Genomic DNA, 27,274 nt, shown 5'->3' with positions numbered 1-27,274 from the left:
GTGCCTTCTCAATGCTTGGTACTCCTCACACCCAAAAATGAAGTACAACTTAAGTGTATTGGTAAAATAATGTTGAGTATTAAGTATTTAAATATCTTTTTCAGACATGTTAAGCAGGTTACATGAAGGGAATCCATGTAATCACAGGGGGTGTTTGTACGTAGTGGTTAGTTTGGGGCCCTGAGTAAGAATCATGAGGTGTTGAATTCTGTCTGTATGACCTTGGGCAAGTCCATGTACTTCCACAAGCTTCAGATTCTTTACCTTCAATTGCTGATAAGGGAAGAGCCTTTCTCCTTTGGTTTATGGAAGATGACATTGCATATGGTGCAAAGTGTATTGAACATAGCTTCATCCTTATAATCACCACCAGCAGCATCACCATAATCACCTTCACCATCCTCCTCCTCCTTGTTCTCAGCATCATCATCACCACCACTTTGATGAACCACTGGGTTCAAAGTCTCTCTGTAGAAACTTTGTAGTGCCCAACATTTAGTAAATGCCTTTTCCACAATGAGAAAGTTGAATTTCAGAATGAATTAACAAGAGGACTATACAGAAAAGTAATGAAAAGGCAGTCATAGGGCTTGGCATCTATATCTTTGGCCTCCTATTTGGGGTCCTTTCTCTCTAACCAAGCTCTGGACATGACACAAACCTCTATATTCCTCAGGTGCGAATGGAATACAAGAAGTGGTTTAGTGGGATCTGGAAAGCAATTGAGACTGAAAGCTTTGACGTATCTCGCTCTACGATCCAAACCAAAATGGTAAGTGAGACCAGCTTCTCTGCAGTGATGTGTACTTGCTAAACCCGACGTCTCCTACAACCAAGAGCTTCCTGGTTCTTGATCTAAAAGAAAAGAGAAATTTCATTAGCTTCCTACATTATGCTGCTGGTTTCTGGTTTTTGAGACCAAAACCAGTGGAGTTCTGCTTGCTTGCTTGCTTTCTCTCTCTCTTTTTCTCTCTTTCCCTTTCTCCCTCCTTCCCTCCCTCCCTTCCTTCTCCCCTCCCTCCCTTTCTTCCTTCATCCCTCCTTCCCTCCTTCCTCCTTCCTTCCCTATCCTCTATCCCTCCTTTATCATCCCTCCTTCCCTCCTTCTTCCCTCCTTCATTCATTCCTTTATTCCTTCCTTCCATCCCTGTCTTTCTCTCTCTCTCTTTCTTTCATCCTCTCTCTCTCTCTTTCTCTCCCTCTCCCAAGTCTTTCCACAAATTTGGATATTCCACAAATAATCCAAATGATAATTTAACAACATTCATTTAACAAATATTTATTGATTATCCAGTACATGCTAGATACTGTATTAGGTGTTGGGGAAACAGCAGTGGACACATTGACAAAAATCCTTGCCCTCACAGGACTGATGTTGGAGTGGGGGGGGAGCTGACAATAAACCCCCAAGTGTAGATTATACAGTACATCACAAAGTGATGTGTGCTATAGAAAAATACAGAGCAGTGAAGAGAAATCAGGATGCATGGGGTGAGGGGAGTTTGGTTTTCAGTAAGGTGGTCACAGTGACAGCCCTTCACAGTCTCTGTCACTACATTCTATTTTAATTCTCTGTGTGATGTGCCTCTCTGTATGATATTTGTCTTAGTCTTAAAAACATTGAAGTATTTGCTTTTGGTCAGCCTCTGCTCCCCTGTAAGTTTCACTGTTGTGGTCACTATTGTTTTCCTTCTACCTAGAGCAATGCCTGGCCCACAAAAGATGTTGAGTGTCTAAATTCCTTGCTTACAGATGAGCAAACAGACTGGGAGAGTCCACATGATTTGCTCAAAGCTACTCAGCTGGGTAGAGGGTTCCAACTTGGGTCTGTTTCTCTCTGAAAGTTGACAGCTTTCCTTAGTTGTCACCCCAGATTGTCAACAATATTGGGACCAGCTTGATAGGACATGCACTCTCATATTAAGGACAATTCTCCTTAGTGGCTGCTGACTATGTCCTATCAGTGTATGCCACAGGTTCACCTCTTGGCTAGAATCAGCAGCGGCCAAAGGATATGTCAACCTGAACTGTGTAAAAGAACTTTCCCAATGCTTGTAGTCCCCCAAAACATGTCACATAGTAGAATCCATAGTGTGGATTCTGGGGTTCGCCAGATTTGAGTTTGTATTTTGACTCTTTCAGATTTTAGGTGGTAGATGATGGGCAAATAATTTAACTTCTCTGAGCCTCAATTCATTCATCGTTGAAATGCCCAATTGATTGAGGAACGAAACAATGTACATGAAAGCACTTTGCTCTACTCTGAACCATGTCAACGCTGCTTTTTATTAATACCAAATTATCAAAAGTCAGCTACATAGAAGGCCCCAAACAGTAATCTTGTCCCCTTATCTTTGGACAACACTTTTCTCTGTAAAAAGCGCATATCCATCCTTACAGTCATTACTGATCCTCTGTAGCATTTAAGTGATTCGTCACTGTTTGAATGGAGCCAACATGCCTGGGTTCAAGTGACAACTCCACCAGTTCCAGGCTGCATCAGCTTACGCTAGCCACTTAATGTCTCTGTGCCTCAGTTTCTTCATCTGTAAATGAGGATGATAATAGTATCTATCTCATCATGAGAAGTAAGTGAGGTCATATGTGCTAAGAGCTCAGGACGCTGCCTGGTCCACAGTAAACACCCTGTAAATGTTTGTGAAAAGATCAAACAAATAAAAAGACCATTGCAGATGGTGTTTGGGGACGGGAGAGGCTGTAAGCCATATATTAGGACCTCTTTACTGAGCTTTTGACCTTAAAGAAATTCTTGCTTGTTCTATCTAGGCACTGCTGGAAGTCCTAGGTAATTTCTGAGGTGTTAATTTCTCTTCAGCTTTTTCTACACATTATTTCCCCCCAAATAGGAGGAACCAACAACATCATCAGAATTCTATCGCAGAAGAGACGCTGCGTCTGTTCAACCACAGCCTCAGACTCTGATCTCTGCTCTTTGGCTAAAACCAGCAAACTGAGCTGCTGTGGACAGCGCCCTCTGGACACATGGATGGGACAAATGCCACCATCTGTCTTTCTCCTGAAAGCAGTCGTGACTCTTTTCCCTATTTTGGCTTCTGTCTCCGTAGAAAGAAAGGGGTGTCGAGAGACTACTGAGACCCCCCTCAAACCCAGAATTGTATATCGTGTGCCATTAAATGCTCAGAGAATTCTTTTTAACAACGAGGGAAATAAGGGGATTTTCATATTCCAGCTAATACTACCTTGCCCAGGATTTATTGGCCAACATCTGGATTCAGCTTGCAGATTTCTCTCTCTGAATTTTTGGCTCCACTTTATACTCCTGAAGATCTTGCATCACTCAACATTTTCATAGTTCAATAACTCCCATATGAATAAATATTAAAAACAGGGTTGTATTCTTGCGTTGTAAAAATACACCTCCATCCCACTCAGGAGGGCGTCCTAAGGAAATGTCTAGTGGTCAGGAGACCAGCACTGTCTTCTTTGCTTGATGACTTTCAAACCTACTCATATACTCAGGTTAATTTTAGTGTGATCTCAAGCACTCGCTTTAGTAGCACATATACTTAATGTCACATCATGTCCTCATGGAAATGCTCCCAAACCAATAGCGGCGGGGGGGGGGGGGGGTGTCACAGCAGTCCTTTGGCCTTATATATTTAGTTTTAACATTTCTAATTTTGTTTTCAAAGTCATTGGATTTAGTGTGTTTTTCAGCACCAAAATAAATAAATGTATGGCTAACTTTGTTACCAGACAGTATTTTAAAAGCAACTTTAAATAATAACAGCAGGAAATGTAAAAATAGCAGCTGAGACTCGCCGTGATTCATTTGAAGAGATTTCTTGTGCAGTTTTTAAGGCATGAACCAAAGACTGTCCCTTTTTCTGCTTAATCAGCTTAAGTGTCTCTTCCACATGGTGGCGGTGCAAACAGAATGCACGATTCACTCCACTTGCCGGCTTTAAAATTATGTGATTCGTCTCAGGGAGACAAATTGGGGAGATTCACATGGTTTCAAAACGCATGCCTGCGGTGTGACTTTTTATATCCTGCAATTTCAAATATACACGAATAGAACTCGCATGAAATGCAACCTTCCTGGGCAGTTGACAAATCCTTGTGCTTAAGCCCCGCTAATGTCGCTGCTGTTTCTGCATCCAAAACAGTTGCAAAAAGTGAATAAACAAGCCAAATGTTCTAGGCACTTCGGGTTTGGACCTCTCTATTCAATATTTTCACTTCCTCCCAACATCAGGTCTGCTTTCTTTCTCTTATCTGCCTCGCTCACCCCCTTCGCTTTAAGAACTACTGTCTTCATCCTTTGAGAGCCCTTTATTCTTCGAGACCTCAGTGAAATTCCTTACTCTATTACTGTCAGTATGACGTGACTTACCCTATATTTTGTGTGCTATTGCACACATGATACGTGTGTGCTTGTAAATCATTCCTGCCTGGACTATAAACTTCTGGAGGGCAAGAATGATAGATGTTTTAATGATCAATTGCAAGGTGGTAAGTGATAGTTTCCCTGCCTCCACCTAGAACATTAATTCTCAAGCTCCGCACTGTTAACATTTTGGCCTGGATAATTCTTTTTGGGGCAGGAGCTGCTGTGCATTGCAGGATTTGCAGCAGCATCCCTGGCCTCTACCCGCTAGATGCCTGTAACCTCCCCCATCCCACACACACCCACTGTGACCATCAGAAATGTCTCCAGACATTGCCACCTGGGAACAGAAGTGATCTTATTGAGAATTACTGGCTTAGGCATTAGTTCATAGTGAAAAGTCCTTTGTGGTCACCCAGCTGTTCCAGGAAATGAATACTCAATCAGCATGTGGTTATTACGCACATGCTCTGCACTCCAAGGGGGTGGTACGTCTGGGGAACACCTCTTGTCTGGCCAGCTTTCTTTTCTGGGAACTGCCCACCTCACTGTGGCAGAGACTATTCATCAAAACCCACATCTGCTTCTTTGCAACATGTACTTTTGCTTAGAAGGGTCCCCTGCTTGGGTTTGTGCTGCAGAGGAGAGGAAATAAAATTAAGAGACTCCAAGCCGGGGGCTCTTAAGATTTTCTTTTATTGCATCACAGAATACTTTGTGAGTCAGATTTTTAAAAAGTGAGTCTTTTCCCTGCAAAAATACATATAGGCAGTGCATGAATCATGGATGTTCTCAGTTGCAACTGATAGAAATCTAGCTGCTCTGTCTTGCTGCCCAAATGTGGCCTGAAAATCAGCAGCATAGTGACATGCAAATCACTTGGAAATTTGGTACAAATGCAGAATCTTAGGCTCCATCCCAGATCCAGTGAATAGGACCCTTCTTTTTAACATGATCTCCAGGAGATTCTATGCAAGTCAAAGTTTGAGAAACTTGTCGTCTACGGATCTGCATCATCAGCATGGCCTGGGATATTGTTAAAAATGCAAATCTCAGGGGCGCCTGGGTGGCGCAGTCGGTTAAGCGTCCGGCTTCAGCCAGGTCACGATCTCGCGGTCCGTGAGTTCGAGCCCCGCGTCGGGCTCTGGGCTGATGGCTCAGAGCCTGGAGCCTGTTTCCGATTCTGTGTCTCCCTCTCTCTCTGCCCCTCCCCCGTTCATGCTCTGTCTCTCTCTGTCCCAAAAATAAATAAACATTGAAAGAAAAAAAATTTAAAAAAAAAAATGCAAATCTCAGATGTCACCTGAAAATCACCACCAGACACAGAATCCCTACAGTTGGGGGCCCAGGAATCCATGGCTTAACAAACTCTACAGGGGATTCTTTTTTTATGTTTTGAGTTTTTATTTAAATTCTCGTTAGTTAACATGTGGTATAATATTGGGTTCAAGAGTACAACTGAGTGATTCATCACTTACCTGCTACACCCAGTGCTCATTACAAGTGCCCTCCTTAACACCCACCACTCATTTAGCCCATCTTCCGACCTTCCCTCCAGCAACCCCCAGTTTGTTCTCTCAGGGGTTGTCTCCCCTTTTTTCCCCTTTCCCTATGTTCATCTGTTTTGTATCTTAAATTCCACATATGAGTGAGATCTTCTGGTATGTGTTTCCTCTGACTGACTTATGTCACTAAGCATAATACACTCTAGCTCCATCCATGCTGTTGCAAATGGCAATATTCCATTCTTTTTACGGCTGAGTAATATTCCAGTGTGTGTGTGTGTGTGTGTGTGTGTGTGTGTGTGTGTGTGTGTGTGCGTGTGCGCGTGCACGTCTTTTTTATCCATTCATCAGTCGATAGACATTTGGGCTCTTTCCATAATTTGACTATGCCTTTTTTTAATTTATTTAAATCCAAGTTAGTCAACATCTAGTGTAGCAATGATTTCAGCAATAGAATTGAGTGACTCTTCACTTACGTGTAACACCCAGTGCTCATCCCAACAAGTGTCCTCCTTAATGCCCCTTGCCCATTTAGCCCATCCCCTCACCCAACACCCCTGCAGCAACCCTCCATTCTCTGTATTTAAGAGTCTTTTACGGTTTGTCTCCCTCCCTGTTTTGATATTACTTTTGCTTCCCTTCCCTTATGTTCATCTGTTTTGTATTTTAACTTCCACATTTGTGATATTTGTCTTTCTCTAATTTCACTTAGCATAATACCCTCTAGTTCCATCCATGTTTTTGCAATTGGCAAAATTTCACTCTTTTCGATTACCAACTAGTACTCCGTGTGTACCCACACACACACACCACCACCACTGCCACCGCCACATCTTCTTTATCCATTCATCACTCAATGGATTTGGGCTCTTTCCATACTTTGGCTCTCTATTGTTGATAGTGCTGCTATAAACACTGGGGTGCATGTGCCCCTTTGAAACAGCATACCTATATCCTATGAATAAATACTTAGTAGTACAATTGCTGGGTCATAAAGTAGTTCTATTTTTAACTTTTTGAGGAACCTCGACACTGTTTCCCAGAGTGGCTGCACAAGTTTGCATTCCCACCAACAATACAAAAGGGTTCCTCTTTCTCTGCATTCTCACCAACATCTGTTTTTGCCTGAGTTGTTCACATTAGCCATTCTGACAGGTGTGAGGTGGTGTCTCATTGTGGTTTTGATTTGTATTTCCCTGATGGTGACTGATGTTGAGCATTTTTTCATGTGTCTGTTAGCCATCTGGATGTCTTCTTTGGAAAAGTGTCTGTGTCTTTTTCCCATTTCATCCTGGATTATTTGTTTTTTGAGTGTTGAGTTTGATAAGTTGTTTATAAATTTTGGATACTAACCCTTCGTCAGATATGTCATTTGTGAATATCTTCTCCCATCCTATCGGTTGTCTTTTAGTTTTGCTGATTGTTTCCTTCACTGTGCAGAACTTTTCATCTTGATGAAATCCCAATAGTTCATTTTTACTTTTGTTTCCCTTGCCTCTGGAGTCATGTCAAGTAAGAAGTTGCTGCAACTGAGGTCATAAAAGGTTGCTTCCTGTTTTCCCCTCTAGGATTTTGATGGCTTCCTGTCTTACGTTTAGGTCTTTCATCCATTTCATTTTTGTGGTATAAGAAAGTGGTCTAGTTTCATTCTTCTGCATGTTGCTGTCCAGTTTTCCCAGCACCATTTGCTGAAGAGACTGTCTTTATTCCATTGGATATTGTTTTCTGCTCTGTCAAAGATTAGTTGGCCATATGTTTGTGGGTCCATTTCTGGGTTCTCTATTCTGTTCCATTGATCTGTCTGTTTTGTGCCAGTACCATACTGTCTTCATGATTACAGCTTTGTAATACAGCTTTAAATCCAGGATTCTGAGGCCTCCAGCTTTGGTTTGCTTTTTCAGGATTGCTTTGGCTATCCAGTGTCTTTTCTGGTTCCATACAGATTTTAGGATTGTTTGTTCTAGCTCTGTGAAAAATGCTGGTGTTATTTTGATAGGGATTGCATTGAATATGTAGATTGCTTTGGGTAGTATCGACATTTTAACAATATTTGTTCTTCCAACCCAGGAGCATGGAATATTTTTTCAATTTTTTTTGTATCTTCTTCAATTTCTTTCATAAGCTTTCTATAGTTTTCAGCATATAAGTTTTTCACCTCTTTGGTTAGATTTATTCCTAGGTATTTTATGGTTCTTGGTGCAATGGTAAATGGGATTGATTCCTTGATTTCTCTTTCTGTTCCTTCATTATTAGTGTATAGAAATCCAACCAGTTTTTATACATTGATTTTATATCCTGTAACTTTGCTGAATTCATGGATCAGTTCTAGCAGTTTCCTGATGGGGTCCTCGGGTTTTCCACACAGTGTATCATGTCGTCTGTGAACAGTGAAAGTTTGACTTCCTCCTTGCTGATTTGTATGCTTTCATTTTTTTGTGTTGTCTGATTGCTGAAGCTAGGACTTTCAACACTATGTTGAATAACCAGTGATGAGAATGGACATCCTTGTTGTGTTCCTGACCTTAGGGGGAAAACAGATGATATTAGCAAATATTATTCCTGTATCTCAGGCATAAATCCCACTTGATCATGGTGAATAATTCTTTCAATGTATTGTTGGATATGGTTGCTAGTATCTTGTTGAGGATTTTTGCTTCCATTTTCATCATGGAAATTGGTCTGTAGTTCTCTTTTTTAGTGGGGTCTTTGTCTGGTTTTAGAATCAAGGTAATGCTGGCCTCATGGAATGAGTTTGGAAGTTTTCTTTCTATTTCTATTTTTTGGAACAGCCTCAAAAGAATAGGAGTTAACTCTTCTTTAAATGTTTGATAGAATTCCCCTGGAAAGCTATCCAGCCCTAGACTCTTGTTTGTTGGGAGATTTTTTTTTATTACTGATTCCATTTCTTTGCTGGTTATGGGTCTGTTCAAAAATTTTTAATGTTTTTTTTAATGTTTATTTATTCTTGAGAGAGACAGACAGACAGAGGGTGAGCAGGGGAGGGGCAGACACACACACACACACACACACACACACACACACACACACACACACACAGAATCCAAAGCAGGCTCCAGACTCTGAGCTGTCAGCACAGAGCCCAATGCGGGGCTTGAACTCATGAACTGCAAGATCATGACCTGAGCCGAAGTCAGAAGCCCAACTGACTGAGCCACCCAGGCGCCCCTCTGTTCAAATTTTTTATTTCTTCCTGTTTCAGTTTTGGTAGTTTATATGTTTCTAGGAATTTGTCCATTTCTTCCAGATTGCCTAATTTGTTGGCATATAATTGCTCATAACATTCTCTTATTGTTCATATTTCTGCGGTATTGGTTGTGATCTCTCCTCTTTCATTTGTGATTTATTTATTTGGGTCTTTTCCTTTTTCTTTTTGATCAATCTGGCTAGGGGCTTATTAATTTTGTTAATTCCTTCAAGGAACCAGGTCCTGTTCATTTATTTGTTCTGTTTTGGGTTTTTGTTTTTTAATTTCGATAGCATTGATTTCTGCTCTAATCTTTATTATTTCCCATCTTCTGCTGGTTTTGGGTTTTATTTGCTGTTCTTTTTCCAGCTCCTTAAGGTGTAAGGTTAGGTTGTGTATCTGAGATCTTTTTTCCTTCTTTAGGAAGACCTGGATTGCTGTATACTTTCCACTTATGACCGCCTTTGCTGCATCCCAGAGGTTTTGGGCTGTCGTGTTTTCATTTTCATTGGCTTCCATGTATTTTTAAATTTCCTCTTTAGTTTCTTGGTTAACCCATTCATTCTTTAGTAGGATGCTCTTTAATCTCCATTTGTTCATGGTCTTCCCAAATTTTTTCCTTTTTTAAATATGAAATTTATTGTCAAATTGGTTTTCATACAACACCCAGTGCTCATCCCAACAGGTGTCCTCCTCAATGCCCATCACCCACTTTCCCCTCTCCCCCACCTGCCATCAACCCTCAGTTTGTTCTCAGTTTTTAAGAGTCTCTTATGGTTTGGCTCCTTCCCTCTCTAACCTTTTTTTTTTCCTTCCCCTCCCCCATGGTCTTCTGTTAAGTTTCTCAGGAAACACATAAGAGTGAAAACATATGGTACCTGTCTTTCTCTGTATGATTTACTTCACTTAGCATAACACTCTCCAGTTCCATCCACATTGCTACAAAAGCCTTTCATTCTTTCTCATTGCCATGTAGTATTCCATTGTGAATATAAACTACAATTTCTTATCCATTCATCAGTTAATGGACATTTAGGCTCTTTCCATCATTTGGCTATTGTTGAAAGTGCTGCTATAAATGTTGGGGTACAAGTGCCCCTATGTATCAGCAGTCCCTTGGGTCAGTTCCTAGTTTTACTTTTTTGAGGAACCTCCACACTGTTTTCCCGAGTGGCTGCACCAGTTTGCATTCCCACCAACAGTGCAAGAGAGTTCCCATTTCTCCACATCCTCGCCAGCCTCTATAGTCTCCTGATTTGTTCATTTTAGCCACTCTGACTGGTGTGAGTTGGTATTTCAGTGTGGTTTTGATTTGTATTTCCCTGATGAGGAGTGATGTTGAGCATCTTTTCATGTGCCTGTTGGCCATCTGGATGTCTTCTTTAGAGAAGTGTCTATTCATGTTTTCTGCCCATTAAGAAATGGGATGGATTATTTGTTTTTTGGGTGTGGAGTTTGGTGAGTTCTTTACAGATTTTGGATACTAGCCCTTTATCTGATATGTCATTTGCAAATATCTTTTCCCATTCCATTCGTTGCCTTTTAGTTTTGTTGATTGTTTCCTTTGCAGTACAGAAGCTTTTTATCTTCATGAGGTCCCAATAGTTCATTTTTGCTTTTAATTCCCTTGCCTTTGGAGATGTGTCAAGTAAGAAATTGCTACAGCTGAGGTCAGAGAGGTTTTTTTCCTGCTTTCTCCTCTAGGTTTTTGATGGTTTCCTGTCTCACATTCAGGTCCTTCATCCATTTTGAGTTTATTTTTGTGAATGGTGTAAGAAAGTGGTCTATTTTCATTCTGCTGCATGTTGCTGTCCAGTTCTCCCAGCACCATTTGTTCAAGAGACTGTCTTTTTTTCCATTGGATATTCTTTCCTGCTTTGTCAAAGATTAGTTGGCCATACTTTTGTGGGTCCAATTCTGGAGTCTCTATTCCATTGGTCTATGTGTCTGGTTTTGTGCCAGTACCATGCTGTCTTGATGATTATAGCTTTATAGTAGAGGCTAAAGTCTGGGATTGTGATGCCTCCCACTTTGGTCTTCTTCAACATTACTTTGGCTCTTCGGGGTCTTTTGTGGTTCCATACAAATTTTAGGATTGCTTGTTCCAGCTTCAAGAAGAATGCTGGTGCAATTTTGATTGGGATTGCATTGAATGTGTAGATAGCTTTGGGTAGTTGTGACATTTTAGCAATATTTATTCTCTGAATCCATGAGCATGGAACGTTTTTCCATTTCTTTGTAACTTCTTCAATTTCCTTCATAAGCTTTCTATAGTTTTCAGCATATAGATCTTTTACATCTCTGATTAGGTTTATTCCTAGGTATTTTATGATTCTTGGTGGAATTGCGAATGGGATAAGTTTCTTTATTTGTCTTTCTGTTGCTTCATTGTTAGTGTATAAGAATGCAACTGATTTCTGTACATTGATTTTATATCCTGCTACTTTGCTGAATTCATATATCAGTTCCAGCAGACTTTTGGTGGAGTCTATCGTATTTTCCATGTATAATATCATGTCATCTGCAAAAAGCGAAAGGTTGACTTCATCTTTGCCAATTTTGATGCCTTTGATTTCCTTTTGTTGTCTGATTGCTGATGCTAGAACTTCCAACACTATGTTAAACAACAGTGGTGAGAGTGGACATCCCTGTCGTGTTCCTGATCTCGGGGAAATCTCTCAGTTTTTCCCCATTGAGGATGATATTAGCTGTGGGCTTTTCATAAATGGCTTTTATGTTTAAGTATGTTCCTTCTATCCCGACTTTCTCAAGGGTTTTTATTAAGAAAGAATGCTGAATTTTGTCAAATGCTTTTTCTGCATCGATTGACAGGATCATATGGTTCTTATCTTTTCTTTTATTAATGTGATGTATCACATTAATTGATTTGCGAATGTTGAACCAGCCCTGCAGCCCAGGAATGAATCCCACTTGATCGTGGTGAATAATTCTTTTTATATGCTATTGAATTCGATTTGCTAGTATCTTGTTGAGAATTTTTGCATCCATATTCATCAGGGATATTGGCCTGTAGTTCTCTTTTTTTGCTGGGTCTCTGTCTGGTTTAGGAACCAAAGTAATGTTGGCTTCATAGAATGAGTCTGGAAGTTTTCCTTTCCTTTCTATTTTTTGGAACAGCTTGAGAAGGATAGGTATTATCTCTGCTTTAAATGTCTGGTAGAATTACCCAGGGAAGCCATCTGGTCCTGGACTCTTATTTGTTGGGAGACTTTTTGGTAACTGATTCAATTTCTTCGCTGGTTATGGGTGTGTTCAAGTTTTCTATTTCTTCCTGTTTGAGTTTTGGAAGTGTGTGGGTGCTTAGGAATTTGTCCATTTCTTTCAGGTTGTCCAGTGTGTTGGCGTATAATTTTTCATAGTATTCCCTGATAATTGCTTGTATTTCTGAGGGATTGGTTGTAATAATTCCATTTTCATTCATGATTTTATCTATTTGGGTCATCTCCCTTTTTCTTTTTAGAAGCCAGGCTAGAAGTTTATCAATTTTGTTTATTTTTTCAAAAAACCAACTCTTGGTTTCATTGATCTGCTCTACAGTTTTTTTAGATTCTATATTGTTTATTTCTGCTCTGATATTTATTATTTCTCTTCTTCTTCTGGGTTTGGGGTGTCTTTGCTCTTCTGCTTCTATTTCTTTTAGGTGTGCTGTTAGACTTTGTATTTGGGATTTTTCTTGTTTCTTGAGATAGGCCTGGATTGCAATGTATTTTCCTCTCAGGACTGCGTTCGCTGCATCCCAAAGCATTTGGATTGTTGTATTTTCATTTTCATTTGTTTCCATATATTTTTTTATTTCTTCTCTAATTGCCTGGTTGACCCATTCATTCTTTAGTAGGCTTTTCTTTAACCTCCATGCTTTTGAAGGTTTTCCAGACTTCTTCCTGTGGTTGATTTCAAGTTTCATAGCATTGTAGTCTGAAAGTGTGCATGGTATGATCTCAATTCTTTTATACTTATTAAGGTCTGTTTTGTGACCCAGTATGTGATCTATCCTGGAGAATGTTCCATGTGTACCTGAGAAGAAAGTATATTGTGTTGCTTTGGGATGCAGAGTTCTAAATATATCTGTCAAGTCCATCTGTATCCAATGTATCATTCAGGGCCCTTGTTTCTTTATTGGTCTTGTGTCTAGATGATCTATCCATTGTTGTAAGTGGGGTATTAAAGTCCCCTGCAATTACCACATTCTTATCAATAAGGTTGCTTATGTTTGTGATTGTTTTATATATTTGGGGGCTGCCATATTTGGTGCATAGACATTTATAATTGTTAGCTCTTCCTGATGGATAGACCCTGTAATTATTATATAATTCCCTTCTTCATCTCTTGTTACAGCCTTTAATTTAAAGTCTAGTTTGTCTGATATAAGTATGGCTACTCCAGCTCTCTTTTGACTTCCAGCAGCGTGATAGATAGTTCTCCATCCCCTCACTCTCAATCTGAAGGTGTCCTCAGGTCTAAAATGAATCTCTTATAGACAGCAAATAGATGGGTCTTGTTTTTTTTTTTTTTATCAATTCTGTTACCCTATGTCTTTTGGTTGGAGAATTTAGTCCATTTACATTCAGTGTTATTATTGACAGATATGGGTTTAGAGTCATTGTGATGTCTGTAGGTTTCATGCGAGTAGTGATGTCTCTGGTACGTTGTGGTCTTTGCAACATTTCACTCACAGAGTCCCCCTTAGGATCTCTTATAGGGCTGGTTTAGTGGTGATGAATTCCTTCAGTTTTTGTTTGTTTGGGAAGACCTTTATCTGTCCTTTATTCTGAATGACAGGCTTGCTGGATAAAGGATTCTTGGCTGCATATTTTTCCTGTTCATCACATTGAAGATGTCCTGCCATTCCTTTCTGCCTGCCAAGTTTCAGTAGATAGGTCTGCCACTAGTCTTATGGTCTCCCTTTGTAAGTTAGAGCCTGTTTATCCCTAGCTGCTTTCAGAATTTTCTCTTTATCCTTTTATTTTGCCAGTTCACTATGATATGTCGTGCAGATGATTGATTCAAGTTACGTCTGAAGGGAGTTCCCTGTGCCTCTTGGATTTTAATGCCTGTTTCCTTCCCCAAATCAGGGAAGTTCTCCGCTATGATTTGTTCAAGTATACCTTCGGCCCCTTTCTCTCTCTCTTCCTCTTCTGGAACTCCTATTATACAGATATTGTTCCGTTTGATTGCATCACTTAGTTCTCTAATTCTCCCCTCATACTCCTGGATTTTTTTTTTACCTCTTTTTCTCCGCTTCCTCTTTTTCCATAATTTTATCTTCTAATTCACCTATTCTCTCCTCTGCCTCTTCAATCCGTGCTATGGATGCCTCCATGTTATTTTGCACCTTATTTATAGCATTTTTTAGTTCCTCATGACTATTTCTTAGTCTCTTGATCTCTATAGCAATAGATTCTCTGCTGTCCTCTATCCTTTTTTCAAGCCCAGCGATTAGTTTTATGACTATTATTCTAAATTCTTGTTCCATTATATTGCTTAAATTGTTTTTGATCAATTCGTTAGCTGTTTCTACTTCCTGGAGTTTCTTTTGAGAATTCTTCCGTTTCATCATGGTGGATAGTCCCTGGAGTGGTGCAGAACTGCAGGGCACTTCCCCTGTGCTGTCTGGAGTAACTTGTGTTGTGGGTGGGGCCACAGTCAGACCCGATGTCTGCCCCCAGCCCACCACTGGGGCCACAGTCAGACTGGTGTGTACCTTATCTTCCCCTCTCCCAGGGGCAGGACTCACTGTGGAATGGTGTGGCCTCTGTCTGGGCTACTTGCACACTGCCAGGCTTGTGGTGCTGCTTCGATGGGATCTGGCATATTAGCCAGGGTGGATCCGTAAGGTGCAGAGGCAGGAAGGGCAGACTTAGCTCGCTTTGCCATGGGTGATCCCCTGCAGGAGGGGCCATGCAGCACCAGGAGGGAGGCCGATCCATTGGAGTGATGGATCCACAGAAGCACAGCGTTGGGCATTTGCTCAGTGCAGCAAATTCGGTGATGGGAATTGGTTCCCTTTGGAATTTCGGCTGGTGGATGGGAGAGGGAGATGGTGCTTGCCAGTGCCTTTGTTCCCCGCCAAGCTGAGCTCTGTCTTCCAGGGCTCAACAACCCTCCCTCCCAGTGTCCTCTCGCCCTCCCTGCTCTCCGAGAGCAGAGCTGTTGACTTTTAAGATTCCAGATGTTAAGTCCCACTGGCTGTCAGAACTCACAGAGTCCAGCCCCTCCACTTTTGCAAGGCAGACTTGGGGGCTATGCCTTGCCCAGTGGGCTGCCCCTCCATGGCCCCAGCTCCCTCCTGCCAGTCCGTGTAGCACGCACTGCCTCTCCACCCTTCCTACCCTCTTCTGCGGGCCTCTTGTCTATGCTTGGCTCCATAGAGTCCGTTCTGCTAGTCTTCTGGTGGTTTTCTGGGTTATTCAGGCAGGTGTGGGTGGAATCTAAGTGATCAGCAGGACAAGGTGAGCCCAGAGTCCTCCTACACTGCCATCTTCTATCTTCCCAAATTTTTTCTTGTGGTTGATTTCAAGTTTCATAGTGTTGTCGTCTGAAGATATGAAAGATGTTATCTCTATTTTTTGTATTTGTTGAGGGCTGATTTGTCCCAGTATGTGGTCTATTCTGGAGAATGTTCCATGTGCACTCGAGAAGAATGTGTATTCTGTTGCTTTAGGATGAAATGTTTTGAATATATCTGTTAAGTCCATCAGTCCAGTGTGTCACTCAAAGCCATTGTTTCTTGGTTGATTTTCTGCTTAGATGATCTGTCCATTGCTGTAGGTGGGGTGTTGAAGTCCCCTACTATTATGGTATTATTATCAATGAGTTTCTTTATGATTAATTGATTTATATATTTGGGTGTTTTCACATTGAGGGCATAAATATTTACAATTGATAGATCTTCTTGGTGGATAGTCCCCTTAATTATAATATAATATCCTTCTTCATCTCTTGTTAAAGTCTTTATTTTAAAGTCTAGATTGTCTGATATAAGTATGGCTACTCCAGCTTTCTTTTGATCACCATTAGTATACTAGATGGTTCTCCATCCCCTTTGTTTCAATCTGTGTGTTTTTAGGTCTAAAATGGGTCTCTTATAAGCAGTATATAGATGAGTCTTATTTTCTTATCCATTCTGATACCATATGTCTTTTGATTGGAGCGTTTAGTCCATTGACATTGAGAGCGAGTACTGAAAGATATGAATTTAGTGCCATTGTGTTGCCTATAGAGTTGGTGTTTCTGGAGATGTTCTCTGGTCCTTTCTAGTCTTTGTTGCTTTTGGTCTTTCTTGTTTTGTCTTTTCTCACGCAGAGTCCCCCTTATAATTTCTTGCAGGGCTGGTTTAGTGGTCATGAACTCCTTAGTTTTTGTTTGTCTAGGAAATTCTTTAACTCTCCTTCTGTTTTGAATGACAGACTTTCTGTATAAAGAATTCTTGGCTGCATATTTTTCTGATTCAGCACATTGAATATATCCTGCCAATCCTTTATGACATAGGAGATTCTTATGTATATTTAAGTTTGAGAAACACTGTCCTACTCAAAGCATGGTACTTGTGCCAGCAGCACAAGCATGGACTGCACTTGTTAGAGATTCAGTATTGCAGCCTTCACTCTAGACCTACTGAATCAAACCTGCATTGTAACAAGACTCTCAGTAATTATGAATATTCACTCACACTTGGGAGGCACTGCCTCAAGCATAAAGACATTTAATGATCTTGCATGACAAGGAGTCCAAGTGTGAACAATTGAAGTCTGGTGAAGCATCCTGATGAGGTCATCAAAGACACAATCTCCATGCCTTTTCCATTACATTAAAATGTCCATTACAAGCAGCTGGAGAATATCCTGGCAACTAGTCTACATTCAAAGAGTAAAGAAGGAGCTACTGCACTGGCCATTTTACTGGTTCCTCAACATCTGCTCTCATGTCTCTTATCAATGTGGCATCCAGCTGGGGTGACCAGCTGTCCCATTTTTCCCAGGACTGAAGAGTTTCCCCAGATGTGGGAAGTTTGGTGCTAAAATTGGGACAGCGCAAGGAAAACTGGGATGGTTGGTCACCTGAACTCGCTTCAATACAGAAGTCAGATCAGGTTACTCCTCTTTTCAAAATCTGAGTTCCTATAATCAAAATCCAGAGTGGTCATGGAGCATCTCCACGAATCAGGCACTTGACCACCCTTACTTCTGGGAGTCAGCATCCTACTATTTTCCTCCTAGTTTCCTTGTAGTTCTCTTTCCAGCTGAACTGCTCTCCTCACTCCTTCTCAAACAGAACAGACTCACTCCTGCCTCAGGAATGGCAGAGGCCTTTCTGTTCCCTCCCAGAATATTCTAATGTCTTCTAATTCTAATTCAGAATATCTCTAATGTCTTCATGATTCATGTGCATTGCAAGTCTCTCTCCAAACACCACCTTCACAATGAAGCTGTCCCTGATCGTTTGATGGTTAATGGTCCCAGATTTCTCTATCACCTTTCCTTGTTCGACAGTACTCAGCACTGCTAAACATACGTTTACTTATTTGGTTTACTTCTTCTGTTACTCTACCGGAGTGTCCATGCCATGAGGACAGGGGTTTTGTTTGTTTGTTTCATTCACTGCTGTATACTCAGTGCTGACAACAGTATCTAGCACGTGGTACATGCTCAATAAATATTCTTGTGTATGATGAACTTGCTGATTGGTCCATCCTGTTCCTGATTTAGTTCTTACACTTTCTGCTACCATCTGTCTTGATCATCATTTCTCATCCCCATGCCTCCTTTTATTTATGTTATATTTATGCTTACACACCGATATTTACCTGATAGAAAAGACAGAAATCTTGTTGATGGCTACATTTAGAAGACAACATTGCTAGTGTGTCCGCTTTCTTCCATGATACCTGTCCCTTTGGCACAGAAAGTGCACCCCACGTGCCATATAACTTTATCCCCACTGGCCATTGCCAGGTGCAATAGTGTGGCCACCCAGGAGGGGTCAAGTCATTGACTTTTTGTCTAACCAATCAGATTTCCTCTCTTAAACATTTGAACAAAGAGACCAGAATGGACCTGGTGGGTGTTCAAAAAACAATATTATTCTAACTATTAAAGAGAAAGTCATTTAAAGACACTTGCTAGAGAACAGTAAGGCAGACTTTTTTCAAGAGGGGGAACTTTGCAATGGGTGTAGGGACCAGTGCAATAGGGTCTTGTAGTGGGGAAGAAGACTGGACTCAGTTCTGATTCCATCAGAGATAAGTGGAGATTTATATACAAGGATCAGGGTCAGGGAATGGAAAATTACCAAGAGGAAACATCAGGGGTCAGAGGCATTCTTACCCAGGGCAAGTGAGGATAGTAAGATAAGGAGGGTGTTCAGACACCAAGGGTGGGGGATGTCTGCTGAATTGATTTAGGAAGACTCTTGTTCAAACTGGATTCTACAAGGACAGAGAGGAAAGCCCGGGTTTAACCTAGTCTAGCTGAGGTCGGAAAGAGTCTCTGAAGTCCCATTGAGTTGGCCATCAAGAACCCTGTTCACCATCTGGAGAAAGTCTTCAGAGTGAAGACAACTGAACCAAGTTGTAGAGAAAAGGAACAGTAAACATAAGACTCTATAGCACAGCAGTTAATGGCTGGAGCTGACGGTCAGAGGTACCCAAGTGGGGAATTCCATTTTCAGCATACCCTGGTGAAAGTCGCTCAACCTTCCTAACCCCTCTCTCCCCCCTCTCCTGCCACAATGTATGAAATCTCTAAGTTCTCAGTTCTCCTCTTGGAATAGCACAGTATTCCCTCAATATTGATGTCAACTCCAGATTTCACTACCTAGGACATAGACAAGATATTTAATTTAGCTTACTTACTAGAAAAATCATCCACTCTTCAGCAAGAAGTGGAGGGTGGCAGCAGGTATCTCTAATGGGGATCTGTGCTACCCGGCGGGTGAGATCAGACAGAGGGAAGTTCTAAGAAGTGAGCCCTTTGAGGGTAAGGAACTAGGAAATAGGACAAGTCTTATTTGTATGTCTGTTTGCAACAGTCAGGGTCAGGGTCAGGGTTAGGGAGAAGATAAGAAAACCCATTTCAATGTAATTTCTGCATGGCAAAAATACCATGAAAAGCAGGAAGAAAAGTCACTTCTCTACTTCACAGATCATATCCTAAAAGTCTGAATTATAGAACTGAAATGTTCCTATTTTACTATTATTTGTTAACTCATTCTCGCATTTACTTACACTAAATTTCACACGTTAATATTTTATATCTAGTTCTGTGGTTTTGATTCAGTTCATTTTTTTTTCTCTCCCTCCTGAGCTTTACTGAGGTATGGTCAACAAATAAAATTATATATAATGAAAATGTACCACGTGATGTTTTGATATACATTGACACTGGGAAACAATCACCACAGTCAAGCTAATTAACGCACCCATCCCCTCACATGGTTACCATTTTTTGTTTTTGACGAGGACATGGATGATGCCCTGTCAGTATATTTCAGGTATACAAGCCAGTATTGTTAGCGCTAGTCTCCATGCCCCCAGAATTCATTCATCTTGCACAACTGAAACTTTACATGCTTTGACCAGTATCTCCCCATTTCTCCCTGCCCCCAGCTCCTGGACCTGTCCTACCCTCTGCTGTTAGGTACTTGACTTTCTTAGATTCCACATATAAGTGAGATCATGCCATATGTGTCCTTCTGTGACTGGCTTATTTTACTTAGTATAACATCCTCCAGATTGATTCGTGTTGTTGCAAATGACAACATTTCCTTCTCTTTTCAGGATGACTAATAAATGTGTGTGTGTGTGTGTGTGTGTGTGTGTGTGTGTGTGTGTGTGTGTATATATATATATATATATATATATATATATATATATATATATATGGCACATCTTCTGTATCCACTCATCCCTTGATAGACCTCAGGTTGTTTCCATATCTTCGTTATTGTAAATAATGCTGCAATGCACATAGGAGTGCAGGTATGTTTTACATGTTGCCAAGCATGCAGCTTTGGCATGGTGGGTGCTGCCTTGGCTCATTAGTGCCCCAACGTCAGCAATGCTCTACTTGCCTAGTCCTTACTTCTGGGTCCCACAAGAGATTAAGTGACCAAAGAATTCTGCAGTGAGCATGATGTGGATACCCATGGTGTATACAGTTTGTATTTGTGATGTTGCCTTTAATTAGACCTTGACCTGACCTGTGGAAATTACACCAACAAATTGTGGTCCTCTTGAAACCTCCAAGACTCCTTGAGAAATAGGAAATAAGATTCTACAGTTCCCTCTCTGTTATCAGTTAGAAGGTGGGGGAGCTATGACCAAGAGGAGAAATTTCTCCTGTGTGCTGAGTGTTAAACATCTTATTTTCTTTGGTTCTAGAACAGCTATAGTATTCAATTGGATCTGATGGAGGGCTGGCCTGAGGGGCAGTTCCTGAGAGGGGCATGTCCAACTTTCTAAGACTGTGTTAACATAGGCACAGTTTTTAAATTGTTTTTATTTGCTTGCAGATACAAAGTCCAATGTCCTTAGAGGTACAAAGAATATCAAAAGTAGTGGTCAACTGGGGACCATTTGGCACCCCCACAGCAGACAGTAATGTTTGCACAGTTTTGGTGGTCATGATCTGGGGTGACAGTGTGCCTGTCACTTAGTGGGTGGAGGCCAAGGGTGTTACCTAACACCTTCCAGTGCAGCCCAGCTCCTGCGATGAGGAATTATCCAGCCCAAAATATGCTAAGGTGCTAAGGCTGAGACACCTTACCTTAAAGGAAGGCATGAGAATTAAAAAAAAAAAAAAAGTTTAATGGTACGAGCTAAACCAATAACAACAAAAACCTGCCAAATGGGGGCAGGAAGCTTCATAGAAAAATTTATCGGCAAAAAAGTCAAAATCTCCATGAAATTTTGACCACTAATATGGCTGACCTTTTTTTTTTTAAGTTTAAGTATAGCATATCTTGCTTCTCTGGACTTGTCAGCATGTCTATATGAAAATCGGAAGGTGACAGAGGACTTGGAATTTGGAGACAGCTTCAACCAGTGCACGAGGCTCTTCAGGGAGCCCCAAGTCATTTAAATGGAGTTGGAAGAGAATTGAATTCTCTGTGTGGTGTTAAAAGAATCTGTTCCAAATGGGCAGTGAGGGAATCTTACCATTCTCTTTCTCTCCTCTCTCTATGGCACAAAACAGGACACTTTTTGGTCCCCGGGACAGTTGGTGTAGTAATCACAGTGTTAATAAAAGGGGAAAGATCTCAGAAACTAAGGTTGTGAAGGAGCGCTTAACAAAAAAGCCTGGTGGGGGTGTAGCACTGTGACAGGCTGGGCTCTGTTGCTTACCTGCTGTGTTATCTTGGGCAAGTTCCTGAACCACTATGACCCTCAGATTCCTTTGCTGTAAAATGGGGCAGATAAGAGGCTCTGCTTCTTGAGAATGTCAGGGGGGAATCCATGAGATAGTCTACCTGGAAGGTGCTTATCAGGGGTAAATGGTTACTTCGCCCTGGCTATCACTGTTGGTCAGACTCCTTCCCTGTGTACCTGCTCGATCAGTTGTAGCTGTCCACATCAAAACCACTATTTTTAAATTTAATTTTTTAAAATTTCTTGAGACATAATTGGCACATAACATTGTATAACTTTAAGGTGTATACCATGTTGGTTTCATATGCTTATATATGGCAATGGAATAACCACCTTAGCTTTAACTAAACTCCCATGGCATCACATAATTACCATTTCTATTTTGTTGCAGGAACAAATGAGATGTGCTCTGTCAACTATATATTACCATATATTACCATATATTAAGGTATATAATACGGTGCTGTTGTCTATCATCACTATGGTGTGCATTAGATCACAGACCTTACCTGTGTCCTAGTTCCAAGTTTGTGCCCATAAACATCTCCCCATTTCCACCCCACCCCCCCATCCCTGGTAGCCACCATTCAACTGTCTGGTTTTATGAGGTCAATTTCAGCACCACTATTGAATTGGATTGGTAGGAGATAGACTTAAACAGAGAGGTAGAATTACAGGACTCCACGGTCTTACATTCAGGAGAGGACATGTTGCTTCTTCAGCGTTTAAGGAGCCTCACCCTGGCTGATGGGTCCAAATGGTCCCCCTTCCCCTCTGCTCTCCTATTGTGTCTTCTCTTCTTTCCCCTTCCCCCTGGTAAAATCTAAGCCAGAGTTACAGGGCAAGGTGAGCAAGGACGAAAGTGTTAGGGAGTGGTCAAGCTGTTTTAGTTCCTTCTGGGGAAGGCACTTGAGGTCTGCAGTAACCACATCCATAACTGACCACCTGGGTTCTGCTACCTCTCAGAATCTTTGAGCTGGCCCCTAGTTTCTGGGGTATAGGGGAGGGGGCTGTTCCCCTTAAGCTGACCTTGGAGTTGATGTTGGTTCACAACCCACTTGGGAAGTTCCCAGGTGTGATCTGAAACCAGCTCCCTTGCTCGAGGGCAGGGAGACACTGCAGAAAGAGGCAGGCCCCTTCAGGTATGGAGGTCACAGTTTTAATAAGCAAAGGGAGCTTACATATGATGTTTGTCTTGGGCAGGAGCAAGACAAATGGATCCCAGCATTCATCTGCCAAATCTTGTAAGTTTATAGAAAGAGAGGAGGCCTTAACTGGGTTCAGTCACACATAGACCACATCAATATCCCAAGGCTATGTCCTTAGAACACCCTCTGGAAGCAGGAAAGGAAAGAGGAACCCATATTCCAAGGAAAGGGGTTGGAATAAGGAGGCTCTGAGTGCCTGGTTTCTGCTCATGGGTCAATCTGTGGTCACGTCTTTTCGATGACCTTCCCCAACAGTTGAGCTGGCAGGTTTAAGAAACAGAAGCAAAGTCTGGGTCCTAGTGGTTTCGTCAAACAACCAGAACTGACTCATACAAAAAAGCCAAGGTGGGGTTTAACTGCTAAGGCAATCAAACTTTTTGCTTAAAAAACAGAACTTTGTTCATTAGTAAATGGACATTTGGGCTCTCTCCATAATTTGGCTATTGTTGATAATATTGCTGTAAACATTGGGGTGCATGTACCACTTCAAGTCAGCATTTTTGTATCCTTTGGGTAAATAGTAGTGCAACTTCTGGATCTTAGGGTAGTTATATTTTTTAACTTTTTGAGGAACCTCCAATGCTGTTACCCAGAGTGGCTGCACCAATTTGCATTCCCACCAACACTGTTCCTCTTTGTCCGCATCCTCGCCAACATATGTTGTTGCCTGAGTTGTTAATGTGAGCCATCTGACAGGTGTGAGGTGGTACTCAGTGTGGTTTTGATTTGTATCTCCCTGATGATGAGCAACGTTGGGGATCTTTTCATGTGTCCATTTGCAATGTGGATGTCTTCTTTGGAAAAGTGTCTATCCATGTCTTCTGCCCATTTCTTCACTGTATTGTTTTCTGGGAGGTATTGAGTTTGATAAGTTCTTTGTATATTTTGGATGCTAACTCTTTATCAGATATGTCATTTGCAAATATTCTGTAAGCTGCCTTTTAGTTTTGTTGATTGTTTCCTTCCCTGTGCAGAAGCTTTTTATCTTGGTGAGGTCCCAATAGCTCATTTTTGCTTTTGTTTCCCTGGTCTGTGGCAATGTGTCTACTAAGAAGTTGCTGTGGCCAGGGTCAGGGAGGTTGCTGCCTGTGTTCTCCAGGATTTCAATGGTTTCCTGTCTCACATTTAGGTCTTTCATCCATTTTAAATTTGTTTTTGTGTTTGGTGTAAGAAAGTGGTCCAGTTTCATTCTTCTGCATGTCACCATCCAGTTTTCCCAACATTTGTTGAAGAGACTGTCTTTTTTTTCCCCACTGGATATTCTTCCTGCTTTGTCAAAGATTAATTGACCCTATAGTTGTGGGTCCACTTCTGGGTTCTCTATTCTGTTCCATTGATCTATGCACCTGTTTTTGTGCCAGCACCCTACTGTCTTGATGACTATAGCTTTATACCTTAGCTTGAAATCTGGAATCATGATGCCTCCAGTTTTGTTTTTCTTTTTCAGGACTGCTTGGTTATTCATGGTCTTCTGTGGTTCTACACAAATTATGCTAAGTGAAATAAGTCAGTCAGAGAAAGATAAATACCACGTGATTTCAGTCATATGTGGAATTTAAGAAACAAAACAGAAGAACATATGGTAGTGGAGGGAAGAGAGAGAGAAACAAACCATGAGAGAATCTTAAAGATAGAGAACAAACTGGGGGTTTATGGAGGTAGGGGTGATGGGCTAGATTTGGGATGGATATTAAGAGGGAGCAGTTCCCAAACAACAGCAGACAGATTTGTGCCCATTTGTCAAGGCTGTCCCCCAGCTGTGGAGAGGGAAACACCACTCTGTCCTTGCAGGTCTGAGCTCTTTCCTTTGGCTCTAGTTGCAGATGGATGCTTTCTCCACCAACATCCCCACACACCACCTTTTAAGTAGACTTTGTTGTGTTTTTTTTAAGAGTTTTTTTTTAATTTGTTTTTTTAATATTTATTTATTTTTGAGAGACAGAGAGCACAAGCGAGGAAGGCACAGAGACAGAGAGGGAAACCCAGAATTCAAAGCAGGCTCTAGGCTCTGAGCCAACAGCACAGAGCCCAACGCAGGGCTCAAACTCACAAACTGCGAGATCATGACCTGAGCAGAAGTCAGATGCTCTAGCGACTGAGCCCCCCAGGCGCCCCAAGTAGACTTTGTTTTTTTTTTTTTTTATTTAAAAAAATTTTTTTAACGTTTATTTATTTTTGAGACAGACAGAGCATGAACAGGGGAGGGGCAGAGAGAGAGGGAGACACAGAATCCGAAACAGGCTCCAGGCTCTGAGCTGTCAGCACAGAGCCCAACGCAGGGCTCGAACTCACGGACCGTGAGATCATGACCTGAGCCGAAGTCGGACACTTAACCGACCAAGCCACCCAGGCGCCCCGACTTTGTTTTTTAGAGCGGTGTTGGATTCACAACAATGTTTAGCAGGAATAGAGAATTTTTATATACCCCCACCCCCTCCTTGCACAGCTTCACCCACTATCAACATCTGGCACCAGATGGTCCTTTTGTGAACCTACAATGTCATGTCAATATCACCCAAAGTCCATAGTTGACATTAGGGGTCACTCTTGATGCTGTACCTTCTATGAGTTTTGTCAAATGTATGATGACGTGTATCCACTGTTATAGTAACAAACAATAGTTTCACCACCCTAAAATTACACTAAAAAACTCATCTATAAAGGGTGCCTGGGTGGCTCAGTCAGTTGAGTGTCCAACTTAGGCTCAGCTCATGATCTCACAGTTCATGAGTTCAAGCCCTGCATCAGGCTCTGTGCTGACAGCTCAGAGACTGGAGCCTGCTTCGAATTCTGTGTCTCCCTCTCTTTCTGTCCCTCTCCCGCTCACATTCTGTCTCTCTCAAAAATAAATAAACATTAAAATTTTTTTAAAAACTCATCCATATGGGTTGCTTAAAATGTCCTTTTATTTTTTTGAGGTGGGGCATGGAAGAGCACAGGGGGAGGGAGGGAAGGAGACAGAGACAGAGAGAGACAGAGAGAGAGAATATCTTAAGCAGGCTCCCTGCCCAACACAGAACCCGACACAGAGCTTAATCCCACAACCCTGAGCTGAAATCAAAATGTTGAATGTTTAATTGACTGAGCCACCCAGGCACCCCTAAAATGTCTTTTAACAACAATTTTATATATCTAGGGAGTACATCATGATAGTTTGATATACATATACATAATGATATGATTACCATAGTCAAGCTAATTAACATATCCATTTCCTCACATTTACCTGTGTGTGTGTGTGCACACATGCGAATGTGCCTGAAATCTTTTAGCAAATGTCCAATATATATTACAGTATTATTAACTAAAGTGATCATGCTGTACATTAGGTGTCAAGACTTATTCATCCTACATAACTACAACTTTGGAATATTTGACCAGTGTAGATGGATACTTAACCGAATAAAAACCAAAAACTACTATAAAACTGGAAAGTATTGAAAGACAGACATGCTAAGGAACTGAGTCTACTGAGACTTCCCTTCTTAGGATATGAATCAAGTGAAGATTCTCCGAATTGGTCTCAAGTGGGGTTTGCAAATTCAGGGGAATCTTATTTCACAGAGATATTTCGGAGCTCATACATAGGGGGGTGTGGGACAGTCCCAGAAAAGCTTTAAGCCCTCTCAAACCTCTGTCAATGAGAGGAAATACCTCCTCTTTCATGGTTCATGTCAAATTTTCTTTATCACATGGCTTAATGTTGGGGAAAGACAATGAAAAGCAAAAATCTTAACCCAGAAAGATGTGCCACAGAAGTCTAAGAGGAGCAAACCGGTTTTATTATGGAATAAGTGTTAACCAAGCATGCTTTTGCTTTTCCAGTGCCTGATACTGGGCTTCCGGGCTATTGGTAGATTTATCCTGCCAAAATGCAAGCTCAAATTTGTTTGAGTAAAGGACGTTGACCTTGCAAAGGCTTCTTCCCTTCATATAACAAGCCTTGTTTCTGACAGGGCATCAGGGATTCCTACCTTGTTCTCACAAACCTCACTTCCCAGTTAACCGCTGGAAGGCACAAAGAGAAAGCAGTGCTAGTTACGCTCTACCTGCAGAGTGTGGAGGAGGGCTGTCCTTGCAGCTGCATCCAGAGATATGGAAGAAACACGGAAGGTGGAAAGGCAGTATGAGTAAGGAATCACAACGCTGGTAAGCACATCTCCCCTTGCCCATTGCCAGGTCTGTTCTAATGAGTTTGTACATCACCCCACAAAATCGTCCTGGCTGTGCTGGAGTATAGATGTTCCCACCTCTATTTCAGAAAAAAAGTGTATAAGGTCTAGGCCTCCTAAATGTTGGAAGAGCCAGGAATTGGACTCTCCAACTTGGTCCAAATGTGCATTCTTCTCTCAACCAGTACACAAACAGCTGGTCATTCTGGAATTTCATTGATGTTATTGTTTTCTTCATGGACCCACAGTCCAAAGTTTAGAGCTAGCCAATTTCATTAGGTACTACAATGTCAGAAGAAATAAAGAGGATGTGGCTTTAATTTTAGATTAGAGACATCTCTTTATGTCTTAAAAATTTTCGAGGAAATACAGGCCAGCAAGAAGATAATATAAACCATCTATGATTCTGGAGAGTCAGAGAAAGCTA

The 27,274-nt window shown here is 41.4% G+C and overlaps 1 protein-coding gene across 9 annotated transcripts in view; it reads left to right on the top strand.

The window, feature by feature from the left end:
• LOC112852606 (putative adhesion G protein-coupled receptor E4P) overlaps window positions 1–27,274 on the top strand; it is a 93,087-nt gene that overhangs the window by 40,462 nt on the left and 25,351 nt on the right. For 7 of the 9 annotated variants that reach the window (XM_086699280.1, XM_086699276.1, XM_086699277.1 and 4 more), the window contains one exon: window positions 677–772. In XM_086699280.1, coding sequence (XP_086555406.1) covers window positions 677–772 — 96 coding nt within the window. Of the gene's footprint in view, window positions 1–676; window positions 773–2,867; window positions 3,727–26,631; window positions 26,825–27,274 lie in introns of those variants that run through there. The other 2 variants (XM_086699279.1, XM_025916124.2) reach the window with 2 other exon arrangements.

This window comes from Puma concolor, chromosome A2, assembly GCF_028749965.1.
Source record: "Puma concolor isolate L17-30 chromosome A2, mPumCon1.1.hap2, whole genome shotgun sequence".
Lineage (NCBI taxonomy): Eukaryota > Metazoa > Chordata > Mammalia > Carnivora > Felidae > Puma > Puma concolor.
The sequence above is the reverse complement of the archived record's forward strand: the minus strand, read 5'-3'. Positions and strand labels throughout refer to the sequence as shown.